Consider the following 18678-nt stretch of genomic DNA (forward strand, 5'->3'; position numbering starts at 1 on the left):
TTTTTACCTATATTAGTCCTTCGAATCACGCGAATACAACCAATTCGATACAATTCGCTTTTTATTTACGTTCGCAGGTCGAACTATTGGAGAAATTAGAACAAAATACAAATGTCATAACACAACTAGAAGAGGAAATTAGTTCATTGACTGCAGACGGCAATAGTAAGGAGTCTAAAATTAAAGAACTGAACGCCAGAATCAAAAAGACCGAAGATGAAGTGAAAAGTATTACTTCGGCTAAGGTACAGTCGTTGCTTTTTGCTATTTGTTATGATTAATTTAAGCCGTCTAAATTCACAATTACTTTTATAAGTATTTTGTATTCCTAGACCCTAAGTTACTCATTGAAAAAGAAGAACAATGCTTGTTGAGTTATTCTTCTTCTATCGTGAGGGTTGTGAGGTGGATGACCAACCTCATCAATGGTGTCAGGGTTATTATTGAGTCGCCAAATGCCTCTGACGTGACTCATGTAACGACTACGTACTTACATAGTAAGTAGTATCCGGGACCAAGGGCTTAACGTGCCTTTCGAAGTCTTCTTTCTTTCTTTCGTACATTCAGATGATCAGCCTGCAATGTCCTAACCAAACTAGGGATCACAAAGTGATTTTTGTGATATGTCTCCACCGGGATTAGAACCCGGAACCATTCGAACCCGTTTTTAGGAATCACAGTTTCTTATAATTAATATTGCAGCTGGAATTAGAAAGTAAATGCAAAGAATACGACACGCAAATAACAGACTGGGAGGTAAGTTACGAGACTCTTAGGAACAAAACCAAAAGTAGAGAACAAGAACTGCTGTCGTTGCTTGAAGAACGGAAGACTATGAAAAAGAATGAAGAGATAGGTAAGTAATACATCACTTGTCACCATTCAAAGATTTAAAGTTAAAAGAAATGGGTATGAAAATCGTAACATATACTTATACTAGTTTGTAATATTTTTATTATTCATAAAAATATGAAAGAACATTTTTTTAAACTTATTTTTCAATAACACAGGTAAATTAGCAACGATGGCCGAAAAAGACGTGTCAAACTTCATGGACATGTCTAAAGACATATCGTTAGTGAACAGTGATAACGAGAGTAGTCTTACGCACACGAATGATGACGACGTGCCCTCTCAAGTGCAAGAACTCGTTACAGACATACAATCACAACTTGCGACTAAAAACCAAACGATTCTAGAACTAGAAGCAAACCTCTTTACACAAAGGCAAAAAATTGAATCCCTAGAAACCTCTAGTCAACAACTCCAAGTCACGATCGACGACTTCAAAAACAAACTGGCCATTGTCGAGACGGAAAACTCCTTCCTCAAATCCACAATAGACTCTCTAAACGAAACTGTCGAAAGCCAAAAACGACATTTGGAATCAGCCGATAAAGACATACAATCCTACAACAGCACTATTCAAGAACTGCAAATAAACTTGACTAAAAAGGATAATATACTTAATATGAAAATTAATGATAGTGTTTTGGAAAATATGGTAGCTAGTGAAGAGAAGTTTATTGCCAACAATGATAACATTAAAAACATTATTCACTCTTTCAAAATTGCTCTCGAGAATAGAAACAAAGAAATTACTAACTTAAAATCTACCATGCAAACTAATTTAGAACTCTCGTCTGACAACGCAACTTTAAAAGAAGAATTAGAAGTCAAGGAAAAGCAAATTATAACTCTTATAGAAGAAGCAGAAAAGTTCAAAGAGCAACTGTCAGACAATATTACTGTTATAAATAATTTAATGAAACTTGAAACAGATTTGACTAGCCAGTTGTCTACTATCCAAGAACAATATGATTCATTAAATAAAATAAATGAGGAAAATGATGTTCAGATTGACAGTTTACGCAAACGAAATTTTGAAAACGAAATCCATATACAGAATCTAAAAACAAACTGTGACGAACTCACCCAGACAGTGAAAGAGAAGGAGGCTAATGAACAAAATATGATAAGTGAAAATCAACAACTTTCAAGACAAATAGAAAACATGTGTCAAAAAATAAGTGAATTAGAAAAAGATTTGAATGAGAAAAACATTTTAATTACCGCCGCCATCAAAACAGATTCAGATAATCAGGATTATGCAATAAGAGGTAAAGAAATAATAAACCTTTTAAATGAAATGTTATCTAGCCTTGGCAGTAGTATTGACAGCCTTCCTCAAACTGTTCCCAACGTTGAGACGGTTTTCATAATGTTAGATGAGAAAATTAATAATTTACAAACTCTGCTGGTGCATGTTTTAGAAGAGAAAAATAGAGCAAGTGAAGCTTTATGCGAGTCAAAAGAGAAACTTTCATTAATGTCAGACACACACAAGTCAGAAATAACACAATTAGAAGAACAAGTTGAAACTTTAACTAACGAAATCATGAAACAATCTGAAGAGTTATCGCAGCAAATCACACAATTGACGGAAGAGGTCAATAAACTTCGTTCAGAGTTGGAAAACAAGAATAGAGATACATTAGATCTAGAAATAAAGCTTAATGATGCTAAGGAAAATAATAAAAATCTACATAATGACCTAGCGTCAAAAGAAAACAAGATATCTTCACTACAAGAAAATTTGTCTTTACTATATTCACAATTGGAAACTTTGTCACGAGATAATGATTCTGAAATTAAAGCTTGGCAAAAAAATAAAGAATCATTTGAACAATTAGTACAAGAAAAAGATACACAAATTGCAGCATTAGAAGATAAGATATCTTCTATTACAGCAACACTTAAAGAAAAATATACAGATGTGAATGCTGCTCTAAAGGAATCCATCGATAACAGAGATAAACTTATGTTAGAAATTTTGAAAAAAGCATCTAAGTTAACACATGACTATTATGATGAGAATGACGATGAAATCTACCGTGACAATACTTATGAGCAAATAATACTCACTTTAGACAATGTTGCTATGCATATTACAAATCTAAAAACTGAAAATGACGTTGAAAGAAATGACATAACAGAATTATTATCAGTAGCTCGGAAACAAGTGGAAGAACTGACACATAGAAATGTGAAACTAATAGGTGACTGTGATGAGCTTAGTGCTAAAAACCAGCAATTAATGGTTGAAGTAGAAAGAATTACCAACTTAAACAAAGAGTTACTAGGATCCAGTCAACTGTTGAACCAGTTGAATATGGAGCTACAACTGAAATCTAGTGAGATAGAAGCTATGCAGTGTAAAGTACTTGAATGGAAAGACCATTTTAAGAACTACGACTGTGTTATGAAACAACAAAGTGAGCATTTTGTAGCACAGAACGATAAACTCAAAGATATTCAGAATCGTGAAAAGACACATCAGTATGCGCTGTCAGATGTTCGTGAGTCAAGCTCTTTTGAAACTTGTCAAAGTTTTGATGAAAATGATCTAAAGTCGCCGCAGACGCTGCTCACAATTTGTTGCAATAGAATAATAGAATCCATACAAAGGAACGACAACTTAGAATTATTAACTCCATCGACTTCAAAGTCAAGTATTGAACTTCAAAACGCAGAATCTCAAACAGACACTTGTGCGTATATTAGATTGACCTTAGAATTAAGTAAGACTAAAGGCGAAAATCGAAAATTGACTGAAGAATTAGAGAAATTGACGGAAGAAAACAATAATTTCGTAAAAGCTTTTAGAGAGCTAGAATCATCGCAAAAATATCTTCTTCAAGAAAGGGAAGATGTTCGCAAGGAAATCCAATTACTTTTGGAACCAGCGCAAGAGTTACAGAAGAAGATATCCAACCACAAAACAAATCTATCAACATTAACAGCTACTACATACGCTGAGAATAAGTTGCTTAATTCTCAACTAAAAGTATTGAAGCATTACCATACAAGGTACATTCACGTATGCCAACGGGATTTGCCGGCGTTCAAAACGCAACTAAACGAGCTCATGACAATACTAAAAGGTAGCTTGCTTACCGATAAACAAAACACCAGCTTCAAAAGATACTCGCTTCCTGATATCCTCGATAAAAACACAACGATGTCCACTTTCAAAAATGAATCTATTTTAGACGGTGACCTATTAATGTTAGACGCAAACATGACTTTGACCACGTCAGCTGACAACACTCTCGTCGGCCACGACCAAACCTGCTTAGACGTGACCCAAATAAACTTTGACGCTGAAGTAGCCTGTCAAACCAACGAATTGAGTAAAGTGATGGATCCTTGTGTAGTATTATCTCAAATGGAAACTCTTTCAAGCGACAATCAAAAACTATACGAGCAGAACCAAGCATTAACGCAAGAAAACATTACTTTAAAGGAAGAAATCCAAAAACTTTCACTGCCATCTACTTGTTACAAAGATGCTCAGAGTAGTCCAATTAAAATGAACAGTATGGATACTCTACACGAAAGCTTTTGTAAAAATTGCAATGATCTAAGATTGATGGAAGAAAAACTGACGAAAACTGTGAAAGAACTTTCTCAAGAATTACAAGACATAACTGGTCGAAAAGAAATTATAGAGCAAAAGTATAATAATCTTACTCTTGAAATACCATCGTCTGATGCTCTAGTGAAAAAACTAGGTAATACAGAAAAAGAACTTAAAACAAAGATCCAAGAAAATGAGAAACTTTGTAGCGACCTTAATAAAAAGAGTAGTACTATTAGAGAGCTCCAGGAAGAGAACGATTCTTTGTCAGTACAAGTTATGGACAATATATCTGAGGCTGATAATCTTAAAAAGGAATTAGATAACTTAAAAGATGAAAACAGTAAACTTTTACACGAATATGAAAAGTTGAAACACTTAACCAATGAAATTGATTCAAAGGTAAATGGCGCATGTCCACAATGTGAAGTGAAAGAAGAGCTAATAAAACAGCTACAGAGTAAACAAACTGAGCACTCCAAGCTGAACAGAAGCTTAAGTGATTCAGACAGTTCATCGCGACATAATAAAATATGTACATTGCAAAATGAACTACATGCTAGCAAGGAGGACTGCAAAAAGATTACCGAAGAAGTCGTTACTCTTAAAAATCAATTAGAACGTAGCAATATTTCGATAGGTCAAGCCATGGACCTTGACGAGAGCATGGGTGACTCCAACATATTCACGTTCACCAAAGACTTCGATACAACTGAAACTGCCAAATTCAGATGCAGCGTCCCAGAAGAACGACCTTCAGATGTCTATACTAGCGATAAAATAGAATGCTTTAATTATTACGTAGAAATGACTGACGCTGGTAAAGAAAACCTTGACAGTGATGTTAAAATAATTGATCTGATGAAACTGTTTTACAATAAACTTATAACAAAACATGGGAATGAAGTGGAGAATCTATTAAATAAGTTAAGAGATTACGAAGAGTTAAAATGTAAACTGCAATCGCAAGTTAATAGCGCAAATGATAAATATGCCAAAGTTACTATTGAATTAGAAAAAAGTCAAGAAAATGTCGCGCTTCTCAGAAATGTGCTATCTAAAGTCAGATATAATATTAGTACTATAAATCAAGAAATGTCTAATGTTGTTGATGCAGATAAAAATACAAAACTTGTTACCTTGTTCAAAGAAAATTTACTCAGAACACTTGACTTTGAGTTTGGTTTGACATCTGTGAATATTTTTGAATCTCTAATTGATAATATTTACAATAAACATCAAAAAGACTTGTCGGCAATTATGGAACAATACACACAATTACAAAGTCACATGGAAAATGTTGTTGCCGAATTTAATACTCTCAATGAAAATATAAAAGTAATGAAATCGCAACTATCTAATAAAGAAAGCGAATACAATCTACTGAAAGCCCAGAAAGAAAGACTGTTTGAAATCAGTAATGCTGTTACATTAGACATGGTACAAAAAGAAAAAGAATTGACAAAAATATTAGCCGATGGTTGCACAAAACTTGCCAAACTAGATATTATATCACCTTGTGATATTGATGAAACTCCTTCACTAGATGAAAAAATAAAATTACTCTTTGAAAGTCTTATCAATGGTACCAACAAAATAGTTGAAATTCAAAATACAATACAATATCTAACATTGGAAGTAGATAACTTAAAGGTTACCGTCGAAGAAAAAGAAAAAATGGCGAGTGAGTTGAATAATCGAATATTAGAAATCGAAGGCAATTTACAAACTCAAACAGCACTTCACGAGGATTTGACCAAAATCTACGAAAACAAAATTGAAGAAAACAAAACTAATGTTCATACTATTTCAATATTAACAAAAGAAATTGAAATTCTAAAACATGAAGTTAATGAAAAAGAAAACTTGATTTACAGTTTAGAAAACCAAGCCACACATCACAAAGATGATGCGATATTTTCTAAAGACGCTGATTGGAAGGAGCTTCTTGAGAAACTAGAATCTTTGAAACAGGATTATGACAATATGAAATCTATTAATGAATTAATCACCAAAGAGAGAGACACACATGCTGCGGAGTTGGAAAAAGCACAAGAAATTATTCGTAAAAATAAAATAGAAATGGATAAGATGACTTCAGACATTTTAGTGCTAAGGGAGTCTGTGAACGACAATGTTTGCATAATAGAGACTCTGACATTGGAGGCTAAGTCGTTGATGGAGCAGAACATTCAACTGAAACAGCAGTTCAAGGACAAAACTCATGACTGCGCGCGGTTAGAAATAAACATTAAAACTCACGAGAAAACAGCGGAGATTCAGAGCAAGATGATTATGAGGTAAAGTAATACCAAATATATATTTTATGGCAAATTTAAATGTCAGTGAATTGTTTTATGTCAGGTTTTTACGTTTTCATTACTTTCTAATTCATAGACTTCAAAAACAAAAGGAGGAAGACGACAAATCGGCTGCTGAGAGAGATAAGCGTTTGAAGGAGCTTACTGAGAAGTACGATGCCTTGCAGAAAGAATGTGAGATGATGAAAAACGATCTTAAGGCGGCTAGAGAGGATGTGGAGCGGCTGAAGAACATCAAAGAATCTTTGGATGTAAGTAATTCACCTACTAAAATACACTTCTCATCAAAAAAATCGAAACACCTTGCAAGTTTACGTTTTGTCAGGATTATTAGAAAAATGTGTACATTTAGGAATAAATGTTAAATGTCGTTTAATAGTGAGTAATATGAGCTTATCAAATCTTAATGTTAATGTTCTAAATTTAAATGAATTTTTCATAGGTTTCGTATTTTGTTAAATGAGTCATTTTTATTCCGTATGGAGTATAAAGGAAATGGATAAAACAACACACGTAAATGAAAAAAAAAGCTAAAAAACGTTTATTTAATAACTTGTATTCCCTCCCCGAGCTCTAATTACTGCTTCCATACGGTTCTTCATCGATCGGATGAGAGTCACGATCACATGCTGTGGTATATTGTCCCATTCCTCTTGGATTGCATCTTGCAGCTGGCTAAGTGTTTCTGGGGCAGGATCTCTTGCTCGAATTCGTCTCTTTAATTCATCCCACAGATGTTCAATGGGATTCATGTCCGGGCTTCTTGCTGGCCATTCCATAATAGAGATATCGACTTCGTTAAGATAATCTTGTACGACGCCCGCGGTGTGAGCACTAGCATTGTCGTGCATGAATATGAAGCCGTTGCCAATAAAATGTGCATAGGGCATCACATGAGGCTCGAGACACTCTTCGACGTACCGATGACAGTTTAGTGCAGGCAGACGTGGCCCAGACACGAAAGCAAGCTCTGTCTTACCGTCGGCGCTGATTCCTCCCCAAACCGTCCACGAACCGCCACCATAGCTGACCTTTTCTTCAATGCAGCATTGTGCATAGCGTTCTCCGTCTCTTCTGTAGACCTTGTTCCTTCCGTCGTTACCATACAGCATAATTTTACACTCATCAGAAAAGAGAACTTTGCTCCACTGTAGGTATGACCAATTTAGGTGCTCACGTGCAAAGTTAAGGCGCGCTCTTCGATGGTCTGCAGTTAATTTCGGCCCATTTGCTGGCTTATGCGGTACCAGTCCACGATCCTTCAACCTTCTTCTAATTGTAGAGTCACTTACAGCCACCCTTCGTACAACACGAAGCCGCTGCTGCAGTTGAAAAGCGTTAAGGCGTCGATTTCTTAAAGAAGTTGTTACAATAAATCGATCATCTCGCTCAGAAGTGACCCGATTCCTGCCAGATCCTGAACGGCGCGTGAACAAACCAGTCTCCCGATAACGTTTATAGACTCTATGAACAGATGACAGGCTTAGATGCAGTCTTGCAGCCACAACACGCTGACTAAGGCCAGAATCCAGCAATGCCACAACTTGGGCGGCTTCTGTGGGCGAAGTATCCATACGTTTTAGAAAAAAAACCTTTTTTCAGACGTCCCAAAGTCACAGTATTGAAATTAAAAACAAAAAGTTTAAGGATAGGCGCCAATTTTTAGTTTTTAAACGCTAAATGTACTCCAACCCTAAACACACATTTGTCTCAAAACAGTGATTCATTTCGTTTATAAGATAAACAAATGAAATTCTAATTTTGAATTTAGAATTTTCGCTTATTACTGTAATGGCCAAACTGCCAGCTATACATTTATGTATTTTTTTTCATCGTATGAATTCTTTTTTGTGTTAAATTCGGACAGAAACAATGAAAACGGAAGTGTTTCGATTTTTTTGATGAGAAGTGTATATTTTAAAACTGTCATCCGTTGCTCTATAGGCGATAAGTCAATTAATGGCATGAGAGTTACCGTATTTATAATGACACATATAAAAGAATAATCACAAAACCTTTGTTTGCACCTTGACATGTAATTCTAAAGTTGGTCGATACAAACTACAAGACCCCAATGACTTGAGTGATTGTTCGATAACTTTGGACATAATAGTATCGCGTCCATCTTGTACAGACTCGAGTATTGGAGCTAGAAGCGTCTCTGGACGGCAGCTCGCGGCGGCGGCTGTCAGACGCGGCGGAGAGCGCGCGGCGTCGCCGGCAGAGCCTGCACGATTCCAAGCGAACCTTCGCAGTCGACAAACTGGACAATGATGGTAACATAACATAATACAGGGTGTTAGTGACACCGTAACAAAAACTTTGAGGGATGATTCATGATTGGAGTTGATATCAAGTCGAATTAAAAAAACACTAAAATTTTCATTAATTTTCCAACAATTTTGAGACGGAAAATTCCAGTTGATGATAACACGTCATTACCTATATCTCTTCTTTATTTCACTGCAATCATATGGGATACCAAATTGTTTTATGTGGACTTACCACCTAAACCACTTTTTAGCCAATCGATGATATAAATTAACCCTTTCACGGGCGGAGACCATGGGTCATTGATGGTTCATTATAGATAGTATGACACATTAGAATCGGAACGTCATTAGACGTTGTCCTTGAAAGTGTTAATGGATTTAATGATTGTCAAGGTTTTATAAAATGTTTTTGTTTAGATCACAATAAGATAGAAGCGGTGTTCGGATCTCGCGCCAAACCGGACGACCTGTTTATGGATGTGGATGAAGAACAGTACAGCTCCAATCGCAGCACTCCCGTCAGACTTAGCAGAGGGTAATATTGATTGATTATTTAGAAGATATGAATGCATGGGATTAACTGTCTGAGAACTGATATTAGGCAGCTAAATTACTCAATTGTATACCAATATTTTGTTTTTTTTTTTTTTTAAAAAAAAGAACGTCTAGGGCCTGTGCCGAGGCTTTTCTTGCAGCTTCTTTTCCGCGGCTATACAGGTTGTGAGAAGCTGCAGTAGTTTTAGGCGGATGAGACGTTCGTTATGTTCGATATTATATGTAGAGCAAGTCATGTGATCGGATATAATAGATAATATACTTGGTTATATTTATATGTCTAGAAGTGAGAGAAAGCGACATAATCTGTTGATATACAAGAAGTTATTGCCAGTAAACGGTCTTTTAGCCCTGACGGTCTTCCCCACATTGACCTTACACAAGCATATTAGTGCCGATGCTGACGGGCAAACGTTAATTTTATTTGTCTAACAGCTCTAAAAATAACACCGTCCTTCACTTACGACAAGTGCAAAACAGAGATAGAGCTAATTTTAAAACTGTCAAAATCATTGACTTAGGGTGGTATTAATAAACTAATCTCAACTGAGACTGCCCTCAAGATGATGCTCAAGCCCCTGTTTTTATATAAGAACTGTCACATTGACTTGATCTTGAGAGCAGTCTCGAAGCTGAGATTAGTTTATTAATACCACCCTTAATATATAATAGTGATGGGCCATAAACCAGTTAAAACGAGATAATAAGATATTTACAAGATTAAATTCTAAAAAATACATTTAGACTGCAAAACATTTCAATGTGAAATTTACTTGTTATGTATGTTTTGAGTTATTTTTCTTAGACGAGTTACATCCGGGCGCCGCACACGTAACAATAATAAATCTAATCTAAATACCAAAATACACTTTAAAATCAGGATTTGTTTCGTGCACGGCTTACCGTAGGGGCATACAAGGCCGTATATTTAATATGACTCTAATACGTATATTCTATTCAATTGATCTAGAGAACGGCGCTGCAAAAGAGTATTACACGTTGTAAAATGCATTGTGCATACAACGCGAAATTGTCTTGCCTATCTATCTCGCTCTAACATACTCGTCTGCATCGCTCTATGTGTGATGCTCCCTGGCCAGACCAATATTTAGTACGCAATTACGAATGAACTCAAAACGCGCTACATAATGTCTACTTTCATCTGCATACCACTGTGAATCTCAGAAATTACGTTATGTAGTCAAGCAATAAGGGTATGAAAAAATAGACCTAAACTTCTAATTTCTGAGATTCACAGGGGTCCGGCTGGGGAGCATTGCTCTCTGGCCGCACCACAAATAATATCATTTTTCTTTTAACTCTTTGCCGTACTATTTTTTTCTTGTTATGCAGATGAAAGTAGACATTATGTAGCGCGTATTGAGTTCATTCGTAATTGCGTAAGTACTAAATAGTGGTCCGGCCAAGGAGCATCTCACTCGCTCTATTTCCTTTGCATTGCCAATCTATTAAATCTATGGGTAAATAGATTAACATTAAGGTGATGTCTGCCAGAATTCGCACCTGTTTATTTCTGTTTGTTTTTCTTAATACTTCCAAATTATAAAGAGAGTAAATGAATAATATCAAGTACTTTGTAATGTTACAGACGCGACAGTTTCGTAAGCCGACAAGATCATGTAAGTATAGCAATTAGTATATATTTATTAACGCTAAACTTAAAAGCGTAGTAAATATGCCCATGATCCTAAAACGGCTAGGCAATACTTCAAGTAACCATTATGGTTTACACTTTTGATACGAAGTTCTAAGTAGCTACGATGGGTAGCTGTTAATTCAGCCCATCGCTCATTATTTTTTTACAAAAGACACACGGTCTTCTAAATGTATGGGACAACACTGACACTAGCAATTATTATTATATTTTATTTTTTTAAGGAAACGCCTAATTGTATTTATAATTTGTACCTTCATATATTACCCAGAGCGACAAGGATGAAGAATCATCCCGTCCAAACAGCGTGACAATGACCCGGCGACGTCGCCAGAGCACGCACGACTTGCACCGTAGCCTCTTACGTCACACGCCATCGCCTAGCGGTTTGTATTGATTCTAAATTTAAATTATCAATCATGATAGAACCACAAGTGACCAGAAGATAATAAACCGATTGACTAAATTTTAAATCATGCAACATGCAATTAGTCCTTAGAGCTTTCTCTGCTTTAGGAAACTCACAAAGATAATTAAACCGAAAAAGTTTCACTCGGACGGGATTTGATCCCTAAGCTCTTGTCAAGCCTTTTGAGCGTGTTAACCATTACACCACCGGGTCCTCATCCTGTCCATGCATTTTTGATCCATATAGCCATTATGCTATTAATATCGCCATTTTTAGCAGTTCTCTTGGATGATATATTAGATGTCGAATGGGGCTTGTCCTTCCATTGATAAATAATTCTTTTTTTGGATTATAGGTCGCGCCTCAATCGGATTAATAGAAGAAGGAGGTACAAAACCTACAGATTCTAGCAACAGTATCAGGTTCGTAATCGTATTCTTACAATGGCCCCTTTCTTTTTCAGCGGATAAGAAAATGACAGGAATAACTTAAAATAAAATTAGATGGTGTGTACAGGAATCAGAACCACAATCTTTTACTAAAACAACACTGCACTTCAGACGAATAGTGAAATAATCAAAAAAAAAGGTGTTTTTTTTTCGTGCAACTCGCATGCAGTCTCAGCGGAATACACCCGTTAGCGCGCTAAATTCTCAAGGAAATTGTTACTATCAGACTATCATCCCACCGCCTATATATCGTTCTCTCTGTCCATGTTGATACGAATATCATCACCATCATCCTAACGTTATCCCGTTTTCACAGAGTCTGCTTACCTAACCTGAAGTTTGACAAGTTCGATTTTTTGCAGAAGCGACACCTTTCTGACCTTCCGAAGGGAAAATACCTCCGAAGCACGTTAATATGAATATAATGATACAAATTCGAATTGCTTGTTACAGCGAAGTATCCCAACTCCGCGAACAGCTAGCCTCCTGTCAGCAAGAGCTGGAGGAGTTAAAGGATCAGTATCGCGAGTTAGACGAGGAGTGCGAGACCTGCGCACAGTACCTGCGCGAGCGAGAGGAGCAGTGCCGCGCGCTCAAGAAGGAGAAGACGGCGCTCGAGGTTAGACATCACTCATTTATATCCACTTCCAAAATAAGACTTCCTAGTTTGGGTACCTATCGCCCTCTTAAGTCTGTACATACTGTTAGATCTTCTTCTTCTATCGTGTGGATTGTGAGGTCAATTACCAACCCCATCAACCCTGGTGTCAGGGTTATTACTGAGCCGCCATAGGCCTCTGACATGACTCATGTAACGACTACGTACTTACATCAGTAAGTAATAACCGGGACTAACGGCTTAACGTGCCTTCCGAAGCACGGATGTTTTTGGACAATCTGGTGATCAGCCTGTAATGTCCTAACCAAACTAGGGATCACAGTGATTTTTGTAATTTGTCCCCACCGGAATTCGAACCCGGGACCTTCGGATCGTGAGCACAACGCTCAACCACTGGACCACGGAGGCCGTTAGATAGAAAAGAATCGATCGACCTAATATCGATACATCACTATACTCATAAACGTCACAACACTAGCTTTCGTACTTTGAAAGATGTATTCTTACCGCACATTGAGACGACTGTCAATTGTTATCTGATTGAAATATAATCAATAATTGTACTGAACTGGTCGTTCTGTTTAATATTACATAATGTAAGCTACTTGTTAACTGCGATACGGCTCACCACCTATCACGTTGGTCTAATAGAAAACTTGGTGACGTGTGGGTACTTGGTTCACCTTGCGGTGGTTGTTCGTCTGACTACCCCAATTGGTATATAGTCGTGACGTTATGTTTAACTGTTAACTGTTAAGGGCGAAAAAAAATTTAAGCAAGAGCTAAAAAATTCGTAAGCTAGTTGAAGTGATTCAAAAAAGAATTTCACATAATAGATCATAATATCCAAATGTGAGGGAGCAGACGAAGAGTATCGTATGTAAATTAATAAACCCTTTATAATTTCAGATACAAGTAGCAGAATTGAATGAAAAATTGAAGTCCGGAGTAAATCACAACCAGAGTGAGGCAAAATCTAACTACGCAAATGCTTCTGTTAACACCGATGAGGGTAATAATTAATTTTCCTATCTGAACAATAAGAAGTCCCAGACCCACTACATCCAAAATAAAATGCAATGATATCATCGCATTAAACGTTTATATTTACCCTTTGCATATCACAAAGAAAATCTACTCAAAATTTTCCTTACCATACAATCAAAATGACAAATAAGAAATTAAATCGAAACGCTAAGTAAAAAGAAACTAATAACATAACACAAGTCAGAGTAGTCAGAGGTACATCCATCGCAAGATGAACAAGTACCCACACCGAATATTCTGTTAGACCAACATGATAGGTGAACCGTATCGCCGTCTAATGGTCCAGCTTCTAACGGCCTCCGTGGTCCAGTGGTTGAGCGTTGGGCTCACGATTCGGAGGTCCCGGGTTCGATTCCCGGTGGGAACATATCACAAAAATTACTTTGTGGTCCCTAGTTTGGTTAGGACATTACTGGCTGATCACCTGATTGTCCAAAAAGTAAGATGATCCGTGCTTCCGAAGGCACGTTAAGCCGTTGGTCCCGGTTACTGCTTACTGATGTAAGTAAGTAGTCGTTACATGCGCCGTCTCAGGGGCCTTTGGCGGCTCAATAATAACCCTGACACCAGGGTTGATGAGGTTGGTAGTTCGCCTCACAACCCACACGATAGAACAAGATGGTCCAGCTAACTGTGTTAGTGAAAACTGCACTTATGATAAATTAATAAGTCATTGGTACAACTCCTGTACCAGACTGCACTGTTTGAGAAGCAAGCCGGTGACCCATAGGACCACAGTAACTTACCACCTTAGAAACGAAGATCCTACCTATAATCTACAGACTGGGCGAACCTCCACTCAGTGGTAGTGGACCGCATGTCCTTCGACGCCGAGGTGGAAAAGAACAAGAAGCTGATCCGCACCATCGAAGAACTGCGCTGCAACAAACAGGAGCTGAAGAACACTGTTGCTAAGATGCAGCGAGCGCTCGAAAAGAATGCTGGCTACAGGGAATCTAAGTATGTAGGCTTAAAGTAATTTCTAACTCTTATCTTTTTATTCTGTAGTGGTGAGTGAAGGATTGACTGACTTCAACCCCCGCCCGGTCAAATATTTAATTCCATAAGCGGTAAATCTACAATAAGTCACATGAAAAAAAGATTCACTTCAGGTAACGATGTGCCCACTGGTTAAAAAATGAATCTAAATCGCTGAATTCGACTTTGAGTTCGAATTCATGTTTGGATCACAGGTAACTAATATCACGTGATTTCCAGGATTTGTGTCCAGTTAATGGCAATAGCCTCGCCCTTTATTACATGGGGCTTAGACAGCGGTATGTTTTCAATGTCATAAACATTTAAATACTCTGTCACTATTTTGTTCCCAGATAGCATTTTCGACTGCATTCTCTCAAAGTAACCTGCACGTGTTATATGATAAATATGATACTCGTGTTCCAGAGAGCTAGAAGCAACGAAAGCGGAGCTGACATCGTGTCGGCAACAGCTAACTGAGCTGCAGGAGCGGTACAGAGAGCTGGACGAGGAGTGCGAGACATGCGGACAGTACCTCAGAGAACGCGAGGAACAGTGTCGCAAGCTGAGAGAATCTAAACACGCGCTCGAGGTCAGTATACTACATTATCTATCATCTTCGTGTTACCTTATTAGTCTGGGCGCAGCCCGCGCACTATACATAAATATCGTTCTTACCGTGTACCGTGTGTGTGTAAGTAAGATGATCCGTGCTTCGGAAGACACGTTAAAGTCATAAGACCGGAAGTCCTTTTAAAATCCAAACCCCATTGTTTAACTATTGTGTCTGGAAATCTCGGTCTTAAGAGGTTAAGCCATTGGTCCCGGTTACTACTTACTAATGTAAGTAGTCGTTACATGAGCCATGTCAGGGGCCTCTGGCGGCTCAATAATGACCCTGACACCAGGGTTGATGGGGTTCGTAATTCACCTCACAACCCACACGATAGAAGAAGACCGTGTACCGCCTTACTGCGCAAGCGCGAGCGGGACAGTCACCGCGATTTTTCTTACTCTTTAACGGCTGAGTGCCATTGACTAAAGTGGGTGAAGTAAATCTAACTCGACACGGGTACGAATTGGTGCGGGCGGAGAGTTACCCTTCTCATCATAGACCTGTACATCTTGATTAGATGATTTATACGGCGTTTCTGTGGCAACGTCTTATATGGCTGAGAAGTCCAATACGAGAGCGGCAATAGTATCCGCACGACTGGCATTTCAGCGTGCATTTTACCCTTCTATAATAATTAATTTAAGAACCACGCTCTTGTCGGTGTAGCATTCTCCATTCTTGTCTATCAAAACCCAATTCCTTCACTTCACTTCGCCTTCTCTCTAGTCTGCTCCATGCTCTTCTTGGTCTTCCCCTTCCTCTCTTCCATTGTAACTTCCCTTCTACGATGTTTTTAATAAATTCGTCGTGTCCAATCATCTTGCATCTTCTGTCCACAATAACTTACTCTTACTAGCACTTCTTCATTAATAACTCTTTCAATCCAACCCCTAACCATTCTATACGTAGTATTATGCTTTATTCTAAGCTTTTAGAACAATTTACTCTGCAGGCAAAATTGCAAGAGCTACAGGAAGAGACTGGCGGCGCCCATGCGGCGGCGGCGCGGCGCAAACGACAGAGCCTGCACGACCAGAACCGCCGCGACACCCGAGCTGACGCCTCCACCGATACCAGTGATGGTATGACATACATCTATCTATATCACTGATCATAATAAATGAATAATCTCGGATCTGATACATGTTCTACATAGTAAAGGAATACCTTGCACATAACACGACTGAAAATTGTAAATAGTACATGTGACCTTATAACCAAAACTTTTTTCTTAATAATGTATTAATATATTTATTTTTATATTCAATAATCTTTTTTATTAATAATCATATTTAGTCTTAGGTTTGTATTTATATTTGTATTTGATTAAAATAAAATTTACGCACCTGAAAACAGGTTGAATATACTTACTGTATACAATTAATTTAAGATCCTTAACAATGTATATTCTGGCAAATAAAAAGAAAATGTGGAGCCTATTTCATAAAACTCACAACGAAAATTTGGTATTCGTTGCGTAACTTATATAAAGCTTTAAAATATTGCTAATCACGCACTCCTCGATGAATATCGAATTGTCATGTACATTTGTTGAAATAGGCAATTGTAAGTTTTATGAAATAGGCCCCTGGCCGCACGGCACTTTGCTATACTTCTATCCTTTTCTGCCACTCAGAACCGTCATTTGTGAGAACGAGATAAAGAAAGAAAGTGCCACCGCAGTCCCACCGCCTCGTCGATTCCGCATTATCTCACTCCAGCAAATGACACAAAAAGGATAGAAATATAGGAAAATGTGATACGATGCCTCTTAATTCATCCCTTAGTTTCTTTTACTGTTCACCATAAATAATAATACTCGCCTCTAATCAAAAAACGCAACCAGAAATGTAACTAACTTAAAAGATGAATCACTATCGGGGTAGACAGAACCACAAGCCAACTAAATAGAGCTTGTAGCAACTCTTGGTATTGATGAACATTCACCCTTGCTTTATTGCAGATTTGCTAAGTTACCAAGTAGAACGTGACGAAAGCTCGTTAAAGGCGAACAACGCACATGCGCAAGAATTGAAACGAGTTAAAACTGTGAGTAAAAGCTACTAATTATTAAAACATTATCCATCTCTAGTGGATTATTTGCCATGTCTTCTAACGTGTGGGTTGTGAGGTGGATTACCAAACCCATCAACCCTGGTGTCAGGGTTATTATTGAGCCGCCATAAGCCCCTGACATGACTCATGTAACGACTACTTAATCAGTAAGTAATAACCTGGACCAACGGCTTAACGTGCCTTCCGAAGCACGGATCATGTTACTTTTGGACAATCAGGTGATCAGCCTGTAATGTCCTAAACAAGCTAGCGATCACAAAGTGATTTTTGTATCGTGAGCACAACGCTCAACCACTGGACCACTGAGGCCGTTATAGAACGCACTGTATGTTTGTTGTCGCAGGCATTAGACAAGGTGTTGCGTGAAAAGGCGGCACTAGAGAACCAGCTACTAGCAGCCATGCCCAATATTAACCCAACTATGTTTGTGGCTACCGGCAGCGCTATCGTACAGGTACGTTACAGTTACTTTTAAATATACACGCACTTTATACATAGTAAATTATTTTAACGGGTTTTATTATTAAATAAGGTAAAAAACTATCTGCCGCGTTGCAGCGCCTGTGATCACGGTATGACTGACGCGATGAGTGGCCATTGCAAAGACCCGTTAAAAATAGTTTACTTTATACTTACAGGTTTTTTAAACAATAGTTTCACGTTTGACCACAATCTCACCTGTTGGCAAGTGACGATGTTATACCGGATACGGATAATAAATTATTTCGGATTATCCGTTAGTTTCGGATAATTTCGGTTACGGATATTAATCTTTTAAGAAATTTTAAAACTAAAATACAAATAAGTAATAAAGTGGTTTTATTTATAACGACATGTTATATATGTTATGACGACAAATGAAGAAAAAAACAAACAATGCGCGCGGCTTGTGTACAATGGGCACTGGCAGCCGACGGCCGAAGAAAACGACTTGTCATAATGGTCATAACATGTCTGAATTAGGCTCCGCTCATATCCGATATTATCCGAAACTTTTATTTCGGTTACGGAGCTCCCTAATATCCTTGCTTATTGAAGGGCAAGGGGAAACGATAATCATAGTCACGAGTGAAGACATACAGTTTATTTCGAACTGACATAGATACAAATGGATTTACCCGCTTATTTACTAATATACAGGGTGCTAGTGACATCGTAACGAATACTGAAGGGGAAGACTCAGGCCATAATTCTGAGTGTAATTTTCCGTCGCAAAATTGATGCTATTTAGTTTTTTTTT

General features: G+C 37.7%; 1 protein-coding gene across 1 annotated transcript in view; it reads left to right on the forward strand.

The window, feature by feature from the left end:
- Positions 1-18678, forward strand: part of LOC126366179 (kinesin-related protein 4-like) — a 28625-nt gene that overhangs the window by 7346 nt on the left and 2601 nt on the right. The window contains exons 12-27 of the mRNA XM_050009142.1: positions 78-245; positions 703-856; positions 1011-6720; positions 6818-6992; positions 8876-9017; positions 9432-9549; positions 11179-11209; positions 11516-11630; positions 12009-12075; positions 12556-12721; positions 13631-13733; positions 14551-14728; positions 15173-15338; positions 16315-16444; positions 17326-17411; positions 17782-17892. Coding sequence (XP_049865099.1) covers positions 78-245; positions 703-856; positions 1011-6720; positions 6818-6992; positions 8876-9017; positions 9432-9549; positions 11179-11209; positions 11516-11630; positions 12009-12075; positions 12556-12721; positions 13631-13733; positions 14551-14728; positions 15173-15338; positions 16315-16444; positions 17326-17411; positions 17782-17892 — 7620 coding nt within the window. The remainder of the gene's footprint in view (positions 1-77; positions 246-702; positions 857-1010; positions 6721-6817; positions 6993-8875; positions 9018-9431; positions 9550-11178; positions 11210-11515; positions 11631-12008; positions 12076-12555; positions 12722-13630; positions 13734-14550; positions 14729-15172; positions 15339-16314; positions 16445-17325; positions 17412-17781; positions 17893-18678) is intronic.

This window comes from Pectinophora gossypiella, chromosome 4 (genome assembly GCF_024362695.1).
Source record: "Pectinophora gossypiella chromosome 4, ilPecGoss1.1, whole genome shotgun sequence".
NCBI classification, from domain to species: domain Eukaryota; kingdom Metazoa; phylum Arthropoda; class Insecta; order Lepidoptera; family Gelechiidae; genus Pectinophora; species Pectinophora gossypiella.